The 16,360-nt window shown below is 37.9% G+C and overlaps 1 protein-coding gene across 1 annotated transcript in view; it reads right to left on the reverse strand.

Moving 5' to 3' along the window:
• The window catches only part of COL24A1 (collagen type XXIV alpha 1 chain), a 119,732-nt gene that overhangs the window by 48,069 nt on the left and 55,303 nt on the right, over nucleotides 1-16,360 (reverse strand). The window contains exons 20-24 of the mRNA XM_053950875.1: nucleotides 16,015-16,068; nucleotides 11,578-11,631; nucleotides 10,801-10,845; nucleotides 5,261-5,314; nucleotides 4,174-4,218 (exon numbers count right to left, since the gene is read on the reverse strand). Of these exons, the coding sequence (XP_053806850.1) occupies nucleotides 4,174-4,218; nucleotides 5,261-5,314; nucleotides 10,801-10,845; nucleotides 11,578-11,631; nucleotides 16,015-16,068 (252 nt within the window). The remainder of the gene's footprint in view (nucleotides 1-4,173; nucleotides 4,219-5,260; nucleotides 5,315-10,800; nucleotides 10,846-11,577; nucleotides 11,632-16,014; nucleotides 16,069-16,360) is intronic.

Below are 16,360 nucleotides of genomic sequence, written 5' to 3' on the forward strand. Positions count from 1 at the left end.
AGAGACCTCACAACTAACACATGCCTGAGAAAGGCAAAAACATCTTGCCAGGGCATATGCTCCGTGTTAGAAACTGGACCGTAGTTGAATAATTGGAAACACATTGTACACTTAATGCAAACCCAAGTATGGAGTAATCCATTGAAAAACCTGGTAGTGAGAAATGAATATCCAGCTAGTTCCAAACATTCCCATGGCAGCAGTTACCTGCCAGGTTGTACTTTCATGTGTTCTTCTGTGATAATTGAAAATTTTCCAATGCAGTGCTAGTTCATTTACAGTTCAGTGTTCTCATACGTTTTTATTCAACATTCATTTAATGAGATGGCATAATACATTTAAAATACTATCTTGTCACAATAACATTTTTCTATTAATTTTCTGTCTGTTGATAGTCTGAGTGAAAATCTGTGATTTGCTATGGCCAATGTGATTTGCCTTTTGAAAGGCAAAATGTACCGGCACCAATCACCTACTCAACAGCAGTTTTAAGAAATAAATAAATGGATTAAATTTTGCTTGCAATGTAAAGCAGGGTTTGTTTGATAGCACTTGCAGAGGAAGGCTTGCATTCAAGGGAAGCTGCCTGACCAAGTGGGGGGAGGATGTGCTCACTGACAAAACCTTGGAAGCTAAACTGCAGAACCCTGAAAACAGTTGAAACCAAATTATAAAGAAAACCACTAGCAAAAAAATCCTTCAAGAAAAATGAGCAACATCTTGATAAACTAACTTCTAGCTACTGTAACCTCCTTCTCCACTGGTCTCAGCAGGAACTATAGCATATCAGGTCATGTAGGGTAGAAACAAGAAGTACAGCCTAAGACACAGAAGTACCTTTATTACCATTCACTGTTAAGTACTTCAGAGAACCCACAATAATCTCTATCCAACTGCTTTCTGAAAGCAGCTGAAGCAGTTCCTTCTTTGGAAGCCCTTGGCAATGTCCCATGCATTCACCAAACTTTGAAAAAAAAAAAAAAAGGCTTTCCTCAATTGACTTATCTTTTGACCTATGGTTTAAAATTCTCTTTTGTATATCCCTAAAGCCCAGACTTTTCAGGATAATTCAAACAACTTCTTCTGTTGAGCATCCTGAACACATCAGTTAAAGTTCACTTAATCTTTTCTCCAAGCAAAAGGAATTGCAGTTTCCACTCTCCCTGAATGATGCATCCCTGGTGCCTAATCCAGCTAATTTTTACCTCTCTGAAAAATGTGGTAATTGCTTTATGGTAATTCTTCCCAAAGACAACTCAGCTACAAGGCACATGGCCTGCCTGCAGTATTTTATTGCCATTCACAGACTCCTGCAGACTGACCATTCTCAGCCTGCTCTGGAGCTGCCATCGACAGCCTAAACATCACTGGTTTTCCTTTGCTGCATTGTAAGGGTTTTTTTCATGGCAAAGCACTTTTTATTTCAGCTTGGTTTCTTTCTGTTGTTTCAAAAACTATGTGCAACCAGAGAAATTTGCTGACATGTAATTTCTGAAGATTATTTTTCCAGGATTTGTGTTCATGAACTCTGCCTTTTGACACCAGTTGCACATACTACATCTGACAGTTCTACCTTTCTACTGTCTCAATGTGTGTATAAACGTCAAGCATTTCTAATTTAGAAGTGTACAGGTTGAATTTCTTTAACAGAGTTGGCAAGGAAAAATAGGAATTAACTTGCACTTAGTCATTCAGAGTGGCGCAGCCTGGGTAAAGACTAGCATTATCAAACTGAAATAATCCTGGAAAACAACTGTTTCAAACACAGATGAGTTCTGAATAATTCAATAAATTATTTTCTTAAGTCATCCCTGACATTTTAACAAATAGATCAGTTGTATGAGATGCTTGAAGTTAGTTTCAAATATTTACTCTCCATAACTGAACAGCATCTTATCTAAACATAAAAAAATCCAGTTGCACATGTTAGCAAAGTCAGATTTTCCTCCCCCAAAATATAAGGGGAATTTTCTCAGTAGCTGAAGGGGTTGTTTCTTTTGGCATGGCTTCCAAAAGATTTTGTCTCATCAGCAGTGTACATTTGCTCTGTCTGCTGTTCCCTTGCTTCTCACTATCTTTACCAATCCCTCTTCAATTGGACCTGTTGGTCCTGCAGTTAACCAAATATCCTGCAGCGAGGAACAGCTGCTGGATTCTACCACAGCTCAGGGCTCTGCTGAAGCAAGCAGCCCCACTTCAATCTGCCTCCCTTCCTCTTTAAACAAACACAACATATGCTGTAGCCAGAAAAACAATTTTTGATGTAGGAGTTGGTTAAGGAATAGTGTCTGAAGTCTGACTTTAAGCACAGTCCTGATCTACTCTTAAATGTGTGTCATTTATGCTTACGAGCACAGCGAACATTTTATAAATTTAGTCTACTCTGTTTCCACAGTGGACAAGCATCCAGAAATATTTTGGCAGAAATGTACTCTGAAGAATCAGCAGCTTCATGTGACCTAAGAAATGTTGGATGCTGTGGCTTCTAGCCTATTGACAGAGCTGTATTTGAGTTGTGGAAAATTTGTTCAGTGAATTCAAGATCATTGTGGAGCAAAAAAAAATTCTATGTCAAATCCAGAAAGTTTAGCTTCAGTAACTAGCTTCTGTGACTGTTTCATGTACAGTATTGTTGTAATGATTTAAGATTGAGCCTATATTTGTCTTTTGTTGAGGTTTTTGGTGCATGTGGCACTGTGCAACATAGTAAATGCTATCAGTTTTCCCTAACATGTTACAGGCTGAAAAACAGAATTCACATGTAATAAAAGCCACTGTTACAGATACACGGGATGACTTTCAAGGGACCTTCTGGCATGTCATGGCACTGTTGGTTCCTGTGTAAGCAAATACTTTTAACAGACTGAGGTTGCAACTTCTCAGTCTCCTTCCCCAGAGCAAAACCTCCAGAGTGCACAGTGGAGCTGGACTTGACCAAGAAGCAGTTTGTAACATTTCTGCAGTAACCAACCATTTGATGAGGTGCCTCAGGTACATCTGCTCGGTATTTTGCAGACAATGGGGAGCTAACTCTGACTCCCAGCTAAGGGGAACAGAGTTTATGTGAGTAGTACAGCACTAAGCCCAAACCAGGGTGTGGTATCTCTCATCAGCATAGGTTAATTCCAGAAATAAAATCAATTTAATTGTGTTCTACACCATATTTGGGTAACTCAAGCATGGACCAACATGCTCACATCTGCTCATAAATCCCAGACAAAAGTTAAAAATACAAAAGGGCAGGGGATGAAGTTAAGTAGAGAGAATTCCAAAGTTGTATGCTTCAGGGACAACTATCAACTAAAAAAACACCTGCAGTGGAAGAACTGAGAGGAATCAGGTCTTTAAAAAATGAAGGATAGGATAGGATTTTACTACTGTAAAAGGGAGCCCATCTATGCAAGAAGTAGGCTTGTAAGAGGCAATGCTTCTATTCTCAGTATTCTTAGCAGTTTGGGCTGGAGTCATAGATGTCTGGATGAATTGGAAACAGACTACAGGGGAGTTAGAATGTGACTTAAATTATCTCAAAAACATAACAGGCTAATTGAATTGGGACTGTTAAGCCTGAAAAGAAAGAATGAAAGAGGCACAGAATAACAACCACCATATGTAAAATGCTGTTTCCAGCAGAAAGGAATCAGGTTACACAAGTGAAAGAACTTTTTAAAAAATAGAGAAGCCCTGGTCTTGGAACTTTTTAATAACTGGTTAGACAAATATTTGTCAGAAATTATGCAAAGATAACAGATCCTGCCTAGACAGAAGAGGATGGACTACGTGTCACCACAAGGTCACCTTGAGCTCTGTGATTTTATGGAGCATAGACAGAACAAGCCTGCAAAATACATCTCAGGCTAAATGCAGCCTCTCAAATGATGTACTGGAAAAGGATCACTTATTCACTTACATGAATGTGCCTTGGAAAATCCCTACAACCACCTGCAATATTCACACAACATATTGGGAGAAAAGCAGAATTAATTTTGGAAAATGCTTAAAATGGGAAATTTCTTTAAATGGTACGAATCTTAAAGATTTCAAAGATATAACTGACATACTACAGCTTCAAATACAGGCAAACTTCATCAGACAATGTCTGCAACCAATTATTCATTCACACTCAAATAAAACTGAATTAAAAGTTAAACCAGAAAGAGAATTCAAGCTTACTGCTTCACCAGTTTTTCCAAGGTTTCCTTGGTCTCCTTGTTCTCCCTGTTAAATGTAGAAAACAGATTATCTACTTCACTAGAAAAGTAATTTCTTTCATATGTGTATATTAAAGTCCTCTGTTTTCCTAGGAGCCTCTTTCTTTTCTAAATTACATGTGCCAATTAAAACTTTAAAAGCTAAAATTAAGTAACCAAAACAAATTTTGTCAGTGGCTAATTTTGACTTGGTAAAATGATGTCCTAATGTAGTCAGGATTTGCCTGCAAAAATAAAAACTAGCAATTAAGTGCTCATGAAACACATTAGGTCAGCAAACACTATAAATTTATTATTCTATTTTTATTTAAATCTTTCTTTCAGCAAATTACCTTCACTATTTCACTACTGCTTCAAAGGTAGATATTGCTTGTGCACTTTATTGATTACTGTAATTTTGTTATGAAATATTAGGAAAATTGACATTTGAATGACATTTTAACAAACTTATTCCCCTTCCCCCAAAATCTTGAAACCATCATTAAGTATTAATTAAGTCTGTTCTCCAAAATAACACTGTTACATAGGTGGAACATTTTGCTGTGTGTTTCACAGGTGGAAGCTGGGTGTATAAGCTTTGATTATCTGGCTGGGACAATAATCTCAGTTACTAATAACTGATGAACAGTTATTTGTGTACTGTTGACACAGATTACAGATCAGCACTGGGAAATTCTGCTGCCAGGAGCTCCTCTTTTGAGCTGCAGCACTTCATCTCATCCCCAGTCACACTTCCAAAATCCTGCCAATGTAGGAAGTGCTCTGAGCCCCTCGTTGCCCCCTGGTCCAGGCACCCTCACATTCCCAGACTGTTTGATTTCATTTTAGCAGGTGCAGTCTTTGCTCACACATCCCTGTCTCTTAGAGCTGCACAATTTTCTCCTTTTTCAAAATGGGATCTTGCAAGAAAGCAGAATCATCAGTATGATACACATTTATATTCTTTGGAAGCATGTGTGCTCATATGCTTTCACTCTTATATCACTGTAAATAGCTGTGTATAACTCTATCCCAAATACATTCTATTTCATAATAAAACCATCACTTACCTTTAAACCTTCTGGTCCAGGATCACCTACATAACCTTTCTGTCCTGGCTTTCCCTAAAATAAGGGTTAGAATAAAATATTGTAAATATTTTATTTCAAAAAGTTAATTTCATCCCAGTTTATCTATTTATCAAAATACATGCACTAAAAATGTACAGTTTAGCAATATTTAATACAAAAAATTTAAGCAAGTGTATTTAGAAATCTGTATCTGAAGATACACTGTTGAATATTTCATGAAATACTGGAACAGTAAGCAAAATTTGTAATAAGTCCTATAGCAGTTCACACTGAGGAAAAACTGTCACAATCCAAGATTGAAACACGTTTCAATTTCACTTTGCAAAAAACATATTAGGGAGACAAAAAAAAAAAAAAAAAAAAAAAAAAAAAAAAAAAAAAAAAGGCAGTGCTCTCTCCTGGTTAATTCCAGCAGAATAGGGACTCAACATTAATAAATTTTGATGCTTAGACTTCAGGGACTGCTGTCATAACTGTTCTTCCTCAACCAGACAAGATCAGCTCAAACACCCTCTCCTCCTTATTCAGAAAATTGATGATTTTGAGCCCCATTTCTCTCCACTAGCATTTTGCTGCTGACAGATCTTGTTGCTATGATACTGTGGTAATAACACTGGTAGCCAGAAGAAATACAGCAACATCAGTCAGAGCAGGAGGCCACAAAGGGACAGGATCTTTGAAGCACTTTACAACATGCATCCCTCCCCCTGTCGTCACTCACACAGACTCACAAAGGCACACAAACCAGAAAGCTTTCCCCCTTAATTTTCAATTAGATATTTATAATGTAATTATGTCTCCCTTTTAAGAAATTGCTTTCCCTCCCAGTATACTTTACTTCCTCTACAACATAAAACATGGCCTATCCATTTGTCTATCTGGACAGCACAGCCCTGCCTAGACAAACTTTCCCCATCTGCTCTGAGGAAAAGGCCCTGGTCCAGCAAGCAGAGGTCCAGGGGACTGGACCTGGCTCTTGAGCAAGTTGCTGATGAGATTGCTGGAGGCTGACAACTGGAGAAAGAAAATTAATTCAACATTTTAATGATTCAGTACCAAAGCCATGAAGATTTGTCCTAAAAAGAAATTTTCAGCCGCTGTTCCAGCAAACGGAATAACTGGAATCGCCAGAGTCCATAATAAGAGTTTTCCATTCCACTTAAGCTGAGAAAAGAGCAACTAAAGCAACAGATAAAAAAAACATTTCTTAAAAAGAGATGGCAATTTTTCATTTGGCTCTTTTGCTTCAGCTGCTCTGTTCCTGTCTTTCAGAGTATGTGTATGTTAGTTTCTGAGCATCTGAGAAATTCTTTATATGGCTTAAAATTGTATTAAATTGTCTTAGCAGGTTCCATGACTGCTCGTATTAATCCCTTTCTATTACTCTCATTCTCTTGGCCTACCTGAGTGATTTCATTCTGCCCAACAAGCTCCAACAAATAAAATCACTTGAGGAACATTCTTTTGTTTTTGCCAATGGACTAATATATGGTAAAGCCAAGAATGCAGGGAGAAAAGACCATGAAGAGAAGTTCTGAGAGAACCAGATAAAGCAAGTCATCTTAAGCCACAAGGCTTAACAAAGAACAAGTGATGGGCTTCTGCAGGTCACTACATGCTGTTTGACTACTTTGTTGCAAAGAAATTTAAGGTCTTGCTATACAGCAAGACTGTAACATAAAAATGTTTTAAGTGAAATTCATCAAAAGAAACTAGAGGCCCCTATTAACTACCTTGATAAGTTTAAGCCTTATGAGAGCTGAACTGGAGTTACAGCTTGTAAAGGTTTCTTGGCTGTCATTCCTCACCTATGTACTAGCTGCAAAGGACATAGAACAGATGGAAGTTGATCAGAAAATGGAACAAGTGGATTTAACTGGTAAAGCAATCTGAAACACATGGATTTGGCTTTAAACAGAAATACAATACATTTACACATGGAGGAAAAGCCACTGACAGAAGGTTAAAGTAGGGATGGCTGCTTTTCTACTTGCAAACCCCTGAGAAAATTATTCTTCCAGGTCAGGGTAATCCCAAAGGAAATATCTGTTTCCTAAAATATTAACTGAAAGTTCTACCCTTCTCTTTCAGGAAACAGCAACCAACTGAGCTTCCTTTCACCTCACAACTGGTAGGTACAGGTGTGTACATATTAATATAAATATCTCTCACTATCACTCTATTTCAATCCCTCCATAGGCTTCCTACATGCCTTCAGCCCACAGGGAGGCACTTCCAAAAAAATACTGCACTGGGGGTGTGGGGCAGATTTGAGAACATTTTCCACTACCATCAGGAGAAAGTGCTAATCTTGTGACTACATAAATTCCAGCTTCTATTGAACACATACCGCTCATAAAGGAATCAACTTGCAACAGTTCCTTTTTACTTTCTGGTTTAAAACAATCTCCACTCTTTTAAAGGCATTTTCTTCTCCAGCAATGAAGATTTAAAAAAAAAAAAAAAAAGAGCCAATGCTTACACTGAGTGAGCTGAGCTACACTGACAGCTACAGTGTTAATATTTGATAGCCATTGAGAAAGAGGGTTAATTGGGTGGACATTGAATAAACAGCCACATCTTTAGTATGGCAACTCCTGTATTTTCACAGGACAAATAAGCAAGCACCAAAAAAAAAACGGGTTTTTTTTAATGCAGAAGGGTTAATTTAAGAGAATGTAAGTATTTGACTTTGGAATAGAATGGGTGGGAAGGTTTGGAAATGAATTAATGAAACATCAAATGATGCAATCAGATTCAGGATTCAGCTCAAACACCTCTCCCAAAGCTGAGACAGACTGAGGTCTTTGGAACTGAGATATATCCTGAATAAACAGGGGAACATCCTCAGTTTTGTCTCTAGTTGCTTTAGACACCTGGAAATTCCTTTTTGAGCTGGGACTGAGAACCCCTGTGCAGGCTCATATTCACTTCTGTTCCAGCAGAAGATGATCTATTTTGATGGCAGCATTTGTCAGGTGGGTCCCAGGGGTTAATGGTCTCTTTCATGTTTTTAAAAGCACATGGTAGAAACAAGGGCAGGTGAGGGTGGAGGAAGAAAAATGAGGTGAAATTTATGGCTGCCAGCTTGCTACATGCCTAAACCTGAACTAGGGATTGGATATTTTGACCTGAAATTGTAAAAGGGATGAGGACTCCAGAAGCACTAGAAATCTGCTCTATTATTGTTTCATAAGAATAATGAAAGGTTTACAATAATCACTTACAAGGATACTTTACCTACTTCAGACAAGCCCCAGAAAATTAAGGTAACAGTGGCTGAAAAGAGGACTAACCTATTCAACCATGTCCACAAAAAAAAAGTCTGTGGGGAAGGAAGCAAGGCTGTTGTGAGAAAAACACACACAAGGCTTTCAGCTAGAACAGCTAGGCATTAGAAAAAAAGGACTGTGAACCAGGCAAACAACTGAAGCAGATTGATGAGGAGAATGAAGAATTCCCACTCCTGGAGGCTGCAAAACACAAGTTAAACACATCTGTCAGCTAAAGACAGAGCTGACAGCTGATGGTGCCTTGGGGCTATGTGTGGCCAGACCACTTCTTCAGGTCCCCCCTCTGCCACCATGGCTATTTAATTACTGCAGTGACAACACAGTTGGGATAGTGTTTCCTTTCAGATGTAACATCCACTTAAAACTCCTTCCATGGAAAATGGAAAAAAACCCCTATGTAAATCAAATGAACATCAAATTGCAGTCAAGGAAGAATAATTTAAAAAGACAGATGTGTTCAGGAGCTTACTGACTCAGTCCTGCTCCACTACTGAGATTTCAGTCCTGGTTGTGACTCTCACCCACACAATCACAGTGTGTGTCACACGTGGGAGGGAAGCACCAAGGGCGAGCAGAGGTGGAAGCAGAGTGCAGAGCAGCAGCACAAACAAGCTGGCCTGGAGCTGTAGAACAGCTGGAGTCAAGAGAAGCCATAGAATCCAGGCAAGAGCCTCTGGGCCCCTGGACAAGAAGGAAAAACAGGCAGAGCTGCCCATCAAGCAAAGTTTCCTTTTCCCCTGTCTCTCATTTCAGGAGGGGATGTTAGCCAGCGAGCTGCTAAATAATGGCTAGAGGCAGCAACCCTGGGGCTCACTTCAGATGCACATACTCTGCTCTCAACAACTTGTTGTGAGAGAAAAACCAGAGAGCCATAAGACATGCCAATGGTGTGCACATTTCCCACTGAGAGGAATAAAAACCTAAATAATTTAGGTCAAATTGACCCAAAAAAGGTTAAAAATATTTCGGTTTGCTAGGTTACACAAGAAGTTTTCCTCTTGGGTCACTCTGACAGCAGCTGATGGTGGCCTGTGCGTGCCTGGTGACGTGGAGGATGGGGAAGTTGGTGTCTCGTTGCCCATGAGTCACCCACTGCAGCTTCTTCTTTTCCAATTGCCACAGCACAACATGGGAGCTGCTGTCCAGCCACGAAGCCCTGCCCAAGGAGGAGACTCAAAGGATGATGCAGCCAAAATAAGAATTTCCATGAGGCTTTCGGCAGAAGCTCAAACAGATTAAACTCAATATTGAACTAAGTTACAGAATGTTTTGAAATTCTGTTTAATTTTTTGCATGTTTTCCTCAGTTGAAAAACAAAGAGACTTTTGTGGAAAGATTTGTGTTTGGTGTTTTGCCTTTTTTTTGTTTTGGTATGGGTTTGTTTGTCTTAACACCTAATCTATGTGGCAAATAAATATTTTAACATAATTTTTAACAGAAAGCAAATTCCCAGCTTTGACTAGCTACTGAACAGGAAAAATGACGCAGGCATATATCCATTCTAAAAGCAGAAAACAGTGGAAAAGACTCTTAAACTCATGCAAGAATTGGGAAGTCATCCAGAATGAAAGCCAAGTCAGTGATTACCACACATAATCAAATCACGTAAAGGCAGACAATCAAATTGCATTCAATAAACTTAGAGACACTCCTGTAATCCCTAGAGCAGGTTAGTATCCATTTTAGCCTAGAAATTTTCTAAAAATAAGCTTCAAGTTCACTGAAATACTCTTAGACAATAGTATATTTTTATAACTAACAAAAGAATTGGATGACAGTTTTAAACTGCTATCTTTTAAAATGTGTCAGCATAGACAGCATTGTGACTTTCCAGCTTTATTGTTTTCAGTAACTATCTGCCAGGTTTCTGGCAGATTTCTTAAAGCATACACCCTTTATATTTCTCTCCCTGTGAGCTGAGTAGGTTCTTCCCCAGTTGAAATATTTTGACATATCAGCTGGTTCAGTCCCTAGGAGGTGCATGGCAGTTTCATCTGTCTCAGAGGAGCACTATATTTTGTGCACTGTAGCAGTGATTTCCTTTCAAACCCTTCGTATGGAAAATCATTTCCCCTCCCAGCTCTGTTTTGAGCATGTTCTGAGGAAAAACACACATTCAGTCAGGAGATGCCATTTTATCACAGTCACTTCTCACAGCAAACTTACATTTCAAAGCGGTATTCCTACTGAAAAACAGCCTGCCCCACCAAAATTATTTATACTTACTCTTGGGCCGACTCCTCCAATAGGTCCAGCTGGTCCTACTTCTCCCTAAAAGAAATCAGGACTTCAATGATCTTGATGACAAATCTACTTTAAAAAAAAAGAAAGTCTGCAGATAACTGTTTCTATTTATTACATCATCCTAAATTTCATGTGTGTTTATCTGAGTCCAAGTCTGATAGAAACACCTGGAAACAGACCATTTAGCCACTGTTAGCTTCCACTCACTCAATATCTGTCATAGAAGCCCATCCTTTAGCTACTTAGAAGTTTAGAGATCTATCTTCAGAATCACCAACTAAATTATTTTCAATGATAATTATTTTTAGCCTACAAGATATAAGCTTTAGTTTTTATGATGATGAATTAAGAATACTTGATGAAGCTATAAGATGAGGAACTGCCTTTCTCCCCTTTCAGTTAATAAGGGTCTAAGTGTTTACTTAAGAGTATCTAGGACACTGTAATTAAATTGGTATATGCTTTCTATCTCCATACAGCTAACCCCCTTCCCTCCCATGTCCCCAGTTTAACTAAAATAAGCACATACAGCTCTGGACATATATTATCTGAGATTCCACTGAAATTAAAATAAACCACATAATGGATGCACATCCCCATAAGGCTGCTAAAAAATTTTCAAAACACTTGCCAAAATGCAAAAGAAGCTTCAAATTTTGCTTGACAACACCATACACATCTAACCATTGTTGTCTAACCCTCTTAACCCCTCACAGCTTTGAAACATAATCTCTTAATTGGATCTTTTTTTCATCTTACCTCAGCTCCTTTGGGGCCTTGTGGCCCTGGAGGCCCTCGGTCACCCAGAGCTCCCTAGACATCCAAACAAACACAGGGAGAGCTTACATCAACTGATTATTACATCAACAATTATTCGGTCTAGTTTCTCTCCTCTTACAAACCTGGACTAAAACCCAAAACTGAGGTAGCAGACCTAATCTCTTACCATTGTTCATAGTATTTCCCATAGAAAGCCAGGCAAAGATGATGAAAACCAAGCGTCATAAGAACTTCTACATAGATTTTGCTGAAGCATTATTCTTTTTATGTTGTGAGAAGGAAATAAGAAAATATTTGAACATGATAGAACAACTTCTCTCTTTTGGAAGAGGTAAAGCACACTACCATAGTAAGATTAAAGCATCATCAATGAGCAGACCTTGTATTAGGGCAGTCTTTAGAATAGCATGTGTAGACAACATTGCAATGGAAAGAAACTACAAAGTGAATTTAGACCACTAGCTTGTCCAAAACTACTTGTGGTTTTCAGCCCTTACTTTCTATTAGGATTATAATCAGCTATGCAGAGATAAAGCACATTAACCTCTGCCAGGAGTTTTCATGACTTCTCACACCAGGGTTTTCAAAACTTTGTTGAAAAGACTTTGCAGCTAGCAGTCTATCAAAAACTTTGGGCATCCCAATTACAATGGGATAATTGGGAAAAACACTTGACTTGCCATAGTACAGCAAAAAAAAAGTGTAAACATATTAATGTTCTGGGAAACCTAAGCTTAACAATATCAGATAAAGCAACAAGAACAAAGAAGTTGGCCTTTAGGAGAGATATGATTATCCTCTGAGGAAAGCAATGGTGGAAAGTGTAAGCCTTATTAACTGTCTACTAATGAAGCTGAAATCTAGACATTGGTCCAGGCATTGCTCCAGTAACAATTTACTCAGCAGGCAAAGTAAAACAGAAGAGAAAAATGGAACAGGCCATCTCAAGGTAGTGAGTGTCATCGAAGAGCCCATCAGTCTGGGAAGGACTGGGGTGGAGTGCTGGTTGACATATCACCACAGAAGTGACAGGTGGGTTTTCAGCAGTAATTAAAACATTACTAGATAAGTAATATTCTCCTATGGTTAGTAATGACATTTTCTCCTTGGCATAACTGTTGCTTTATTCTAACAGCAAAGCCCCTTAGGAGATAAGGATTTCAGTGCAGTGTAACTGCACAGTGGAAATGGCAGCAGCCCTGCTACTCTACACACTCTTCCACTGCACTGAACTGAATCCGGAAAAAAGTTCCAGATTGTAAACTGAATATTAATACTAAATGACATTTCCATCTCCTCCTTGGGGTTTCAGGCAAAAACAGAAAATGAAGGTAGTCAATACCCATGTGCCAAAGTGTCTGGAAAAAAACGTGAGTCAGCAAATAGGGTACCCTGTATTTCACATCCATAACTTCCCAGTTGACCATCCCTGCCAGAAGAGGTGAAACTCTTAATAATCACTTTATTAAAATGTGTTATACAAACAAACCTAAGTTAACAGGGGAGGAAGCTCTTAGCTTCTCCCATGGTACAACACACACTGCTGGAAAAGCTACAGTGGTAGTCAGCATGTTCTGACCATGTTTTCCTCTCACTTTTCTTGGTTAGAGAACATAAATACTTGCAAAGAATAACATAGGGAACAAACAAAGTTATTTCAGAACTTCTTAAAAACATTCTTATTCCCTTTTTTAAAAAAAATGTGCATTTTGCTATTTTTTAATAAGTGTGGATCAAGATCAAACACCTTCTAAAATATTGTTTCCAAGCTGAGTAATGTTCTGTAGACAAAATTACATAATAAATCCTTTGAACATTGATTTAGAAAGATCAGATTTGCTGATTATTTCACTAATTTGGGGAAAATTTACAATCCAGAACTTCTACTGGCATTTAGAGACAGCTGATCACACTTAATAGAGCTTAAATGTCGAAGAAGTTGAATTTATCCCACACCAACTGCTAAAAAATAAAGCTTACCCTGCTTTCTTGGCTTTTAAAATAGGTACTGCTTCTGAGGAAGCGTAAACAAAAACATGAGGAAAATAGCAGCATAGTGAGAACAGTTTTCTAAAAATAAAAGCTGGAGGAAAATTTTAGTCAACTCAAGGCAGCTGGGAATCCCAAAAGCCAAACATTTCCAAAATGATGCAGCCCTTCTCCCTCAGTACTGGGAGCAGTATAAGAGTTTTTCCAGTTTGGTAATTCTTCTTTTCAAATGTAAGCCATCAGTTCTCCCTGACTAGGGCAGGCTGTCTAAGCTTCTTGTTTCTAACACCAAATGTGCTGGAGAGCACTGAATCTGGTTCAGCTGTGTAATTTCTGTATCAAAGCAACATGGAGTCTCAAACTTTATAGTTCACCTCTTAGTAACTTTTTCCCTCTGGAATCTGTGAAAGGGCAACAAATCTGTAATATCTGTTTTAAACATCAACAGAATTCTAACAGAAACTCCTTGGATATAATGTGCAACAATTCGATCTCACTGAAGAAACTGAGCAGCAGGGATTAGTTCTGTTATGCCATTCATGTATAATCTTGGACAATTAAATCAGAACTGCAGCTCAAGAACTGTTGTATTTCTCTTCTAGTATTTTCCCTAGACAGAGTGTTTCATCACCACAGGGTTGGTTTTTTTTTTTTTTTTTCTTTTTTTTTTGTAAACACCCTGGTAACTCAGAAACACAAGAACAACTATCACTGCCATGGTCAGACAAACTCATTCACATAAGGCTGCTTACATTAGGCATACATGCAAATAAACAAGTTAGAAAATAAATAAATCAGAATTGAAGATGGACACCCTCTAGAAACACATTTTAACTTATCCTCAATTTGCCCCCTCAAATAACTAGCTCTCAGCCTTCCTAGTCAATTCATGTCTGTTTTGGTAAAAGGCTCTTGCCACAGTTGAAAGAGAAGAGATACAGAAAATATCAGCTATGGCTTCAGCAACTGGATTATTTGAGAGGTTCTTAAGAATGATCACCTTTGGCATGGAGGTATTGTTACAGTCTTCCAGGTACAAATAAGACCATATCCTTAAACTATTTACTGCTTCCCATCCTATGTTTTCTTGAGTAATCTGCTACAGAATTTCACAACTCTGTTGATAGAAAATGTTGTAATTTCCATGTCTGTTTATTAATAGACAATCTGTATGATTTGTCCTTGGACAAATGATAATGTTGGTCTTGCACAGTTCTTTTGCCTCACCAGTTTCTGCCCTCTGGTTTACTTCAAGGTCAAAAAAGGCCTTAATTTTGGTCTAAAAAAAAACTTGTCTCAGAATAAAGCCATTCAAGTATTATTTCTGCATCTAGTCTCACTTGACTGAGTCCTTCTGGAATAAAAATGCCCAGTGATGTACCACAGAGATAAAGCCCTCTCATGCTTTGAGCAGTGGCATTAATGAGACATCTCGCCCCATATGTTCTATAATTTCACTTAATTTCTAACTGCATTATTGTGCTTTCATTTCAAAGAGATCTGGCACTGCCTTTGGTCAAAGTTTATAATGGGATTTATTGTTTTAGTCCTTGCATAAATCAGTCTGAAATAACTGAAGTGGAATGAATTAGCAAAAAGTGCATTTTTTTTAGATAATCTAAAGATGCCCAACTTGGTTTCATATACAGATTTCATTCTGCCATACTTGTGCCTATTCACCACAGAAAATACAATGTAAAAATAGTCCCAAGGCTGATGAGTGAGGAACTTCATTGGTATTTGCTTTTCAACAAGTAGTCAATCTTTAGAAATCATTCAATCATTTTCCTCTGGGTTAGTTTCTGAACCACCTGCACTTTTTGTATTAGCCTCTACCATTTCCAATTCAACAAAAAAATTCCTATATCTACTTTTATTCTAAGTTTCATTGAAAAATCTATCCATGTGAATTATTGCCTAAGTTGGGTCTAAAATCTTAGTCTATTAAAGAGCAGAAGCTAAATTATTCTGGCACAGTTTTGTAGATAAATTTTTCCTTGTTATATCAATTATTTTATCTATAATTTAATCTGGTGCGTGAATTTTACACATTTCCATACCTTCAACTACTATTTCTTTTAAAAATTGTTAAAAACAATTTTTAGGACACATGTAACCTGAGTAATACAAAGATCTGCATACATTTGACATGCATTCTATTTAAATACAGGTGAAACATATGCTACTTTCTAGCTACATAGCATTTTCTCAAACTAATTTTGCCATTACATGCTTCCACCTAACACAGTAATTACTCTCAGAACTGTGTGGACAGCATTAAACGTTCAAATAACTTCCTCATATAAATACCTGAGGCAAATTACCTGCATTCTGACAGTGGGATTATCTTCTCATAATGCCAGTGTCCATCTCTCAGAGATTAACACTATTTACTGTTATTTTTAATAGGTTTTCATGTAATCTTACCTTAGGACCTTCAGGGCCATTTAATCCAGGTACACCAATATCTCCTGGAAAACCCTAAAGAAATCATACAGACAAATGATTTGCCGAGTAGGAATGTTTTCAATGTACTTGTTTTGATTCTGTTCATTCATTTAATAAACCTGAGTCACAGAAACAAGAAATAAATTTGTTCTACCATCCCCAAAAAAATGTCAAAATCCATTATGTTTCCTTGAAAGGACTTGGATAAGTGACAAATTTTAGGCAGCTTTTGTTAAACTCAATTTAGCAGATGTCAGCACGGATTTAATTTCTCTTACGATAAGACTTTTCATCCGCTAAGCAATGTTTGAAATTAAACCATTGC

Source organism: Vidua chalybeata, chromosome 9, assembly GCF_026979565.1.
Source record: "Vidua chalybeata isolate OUT-0048 chromosome 9, bVidCha1 merged haplotype, whole genome shotgun sequence".
Lineage (NCBI taxonomy): Eukaryota > Metazoa > Chordata > Aves > Passeriformes > Viduidae > Vidua > Vidua chalybeata.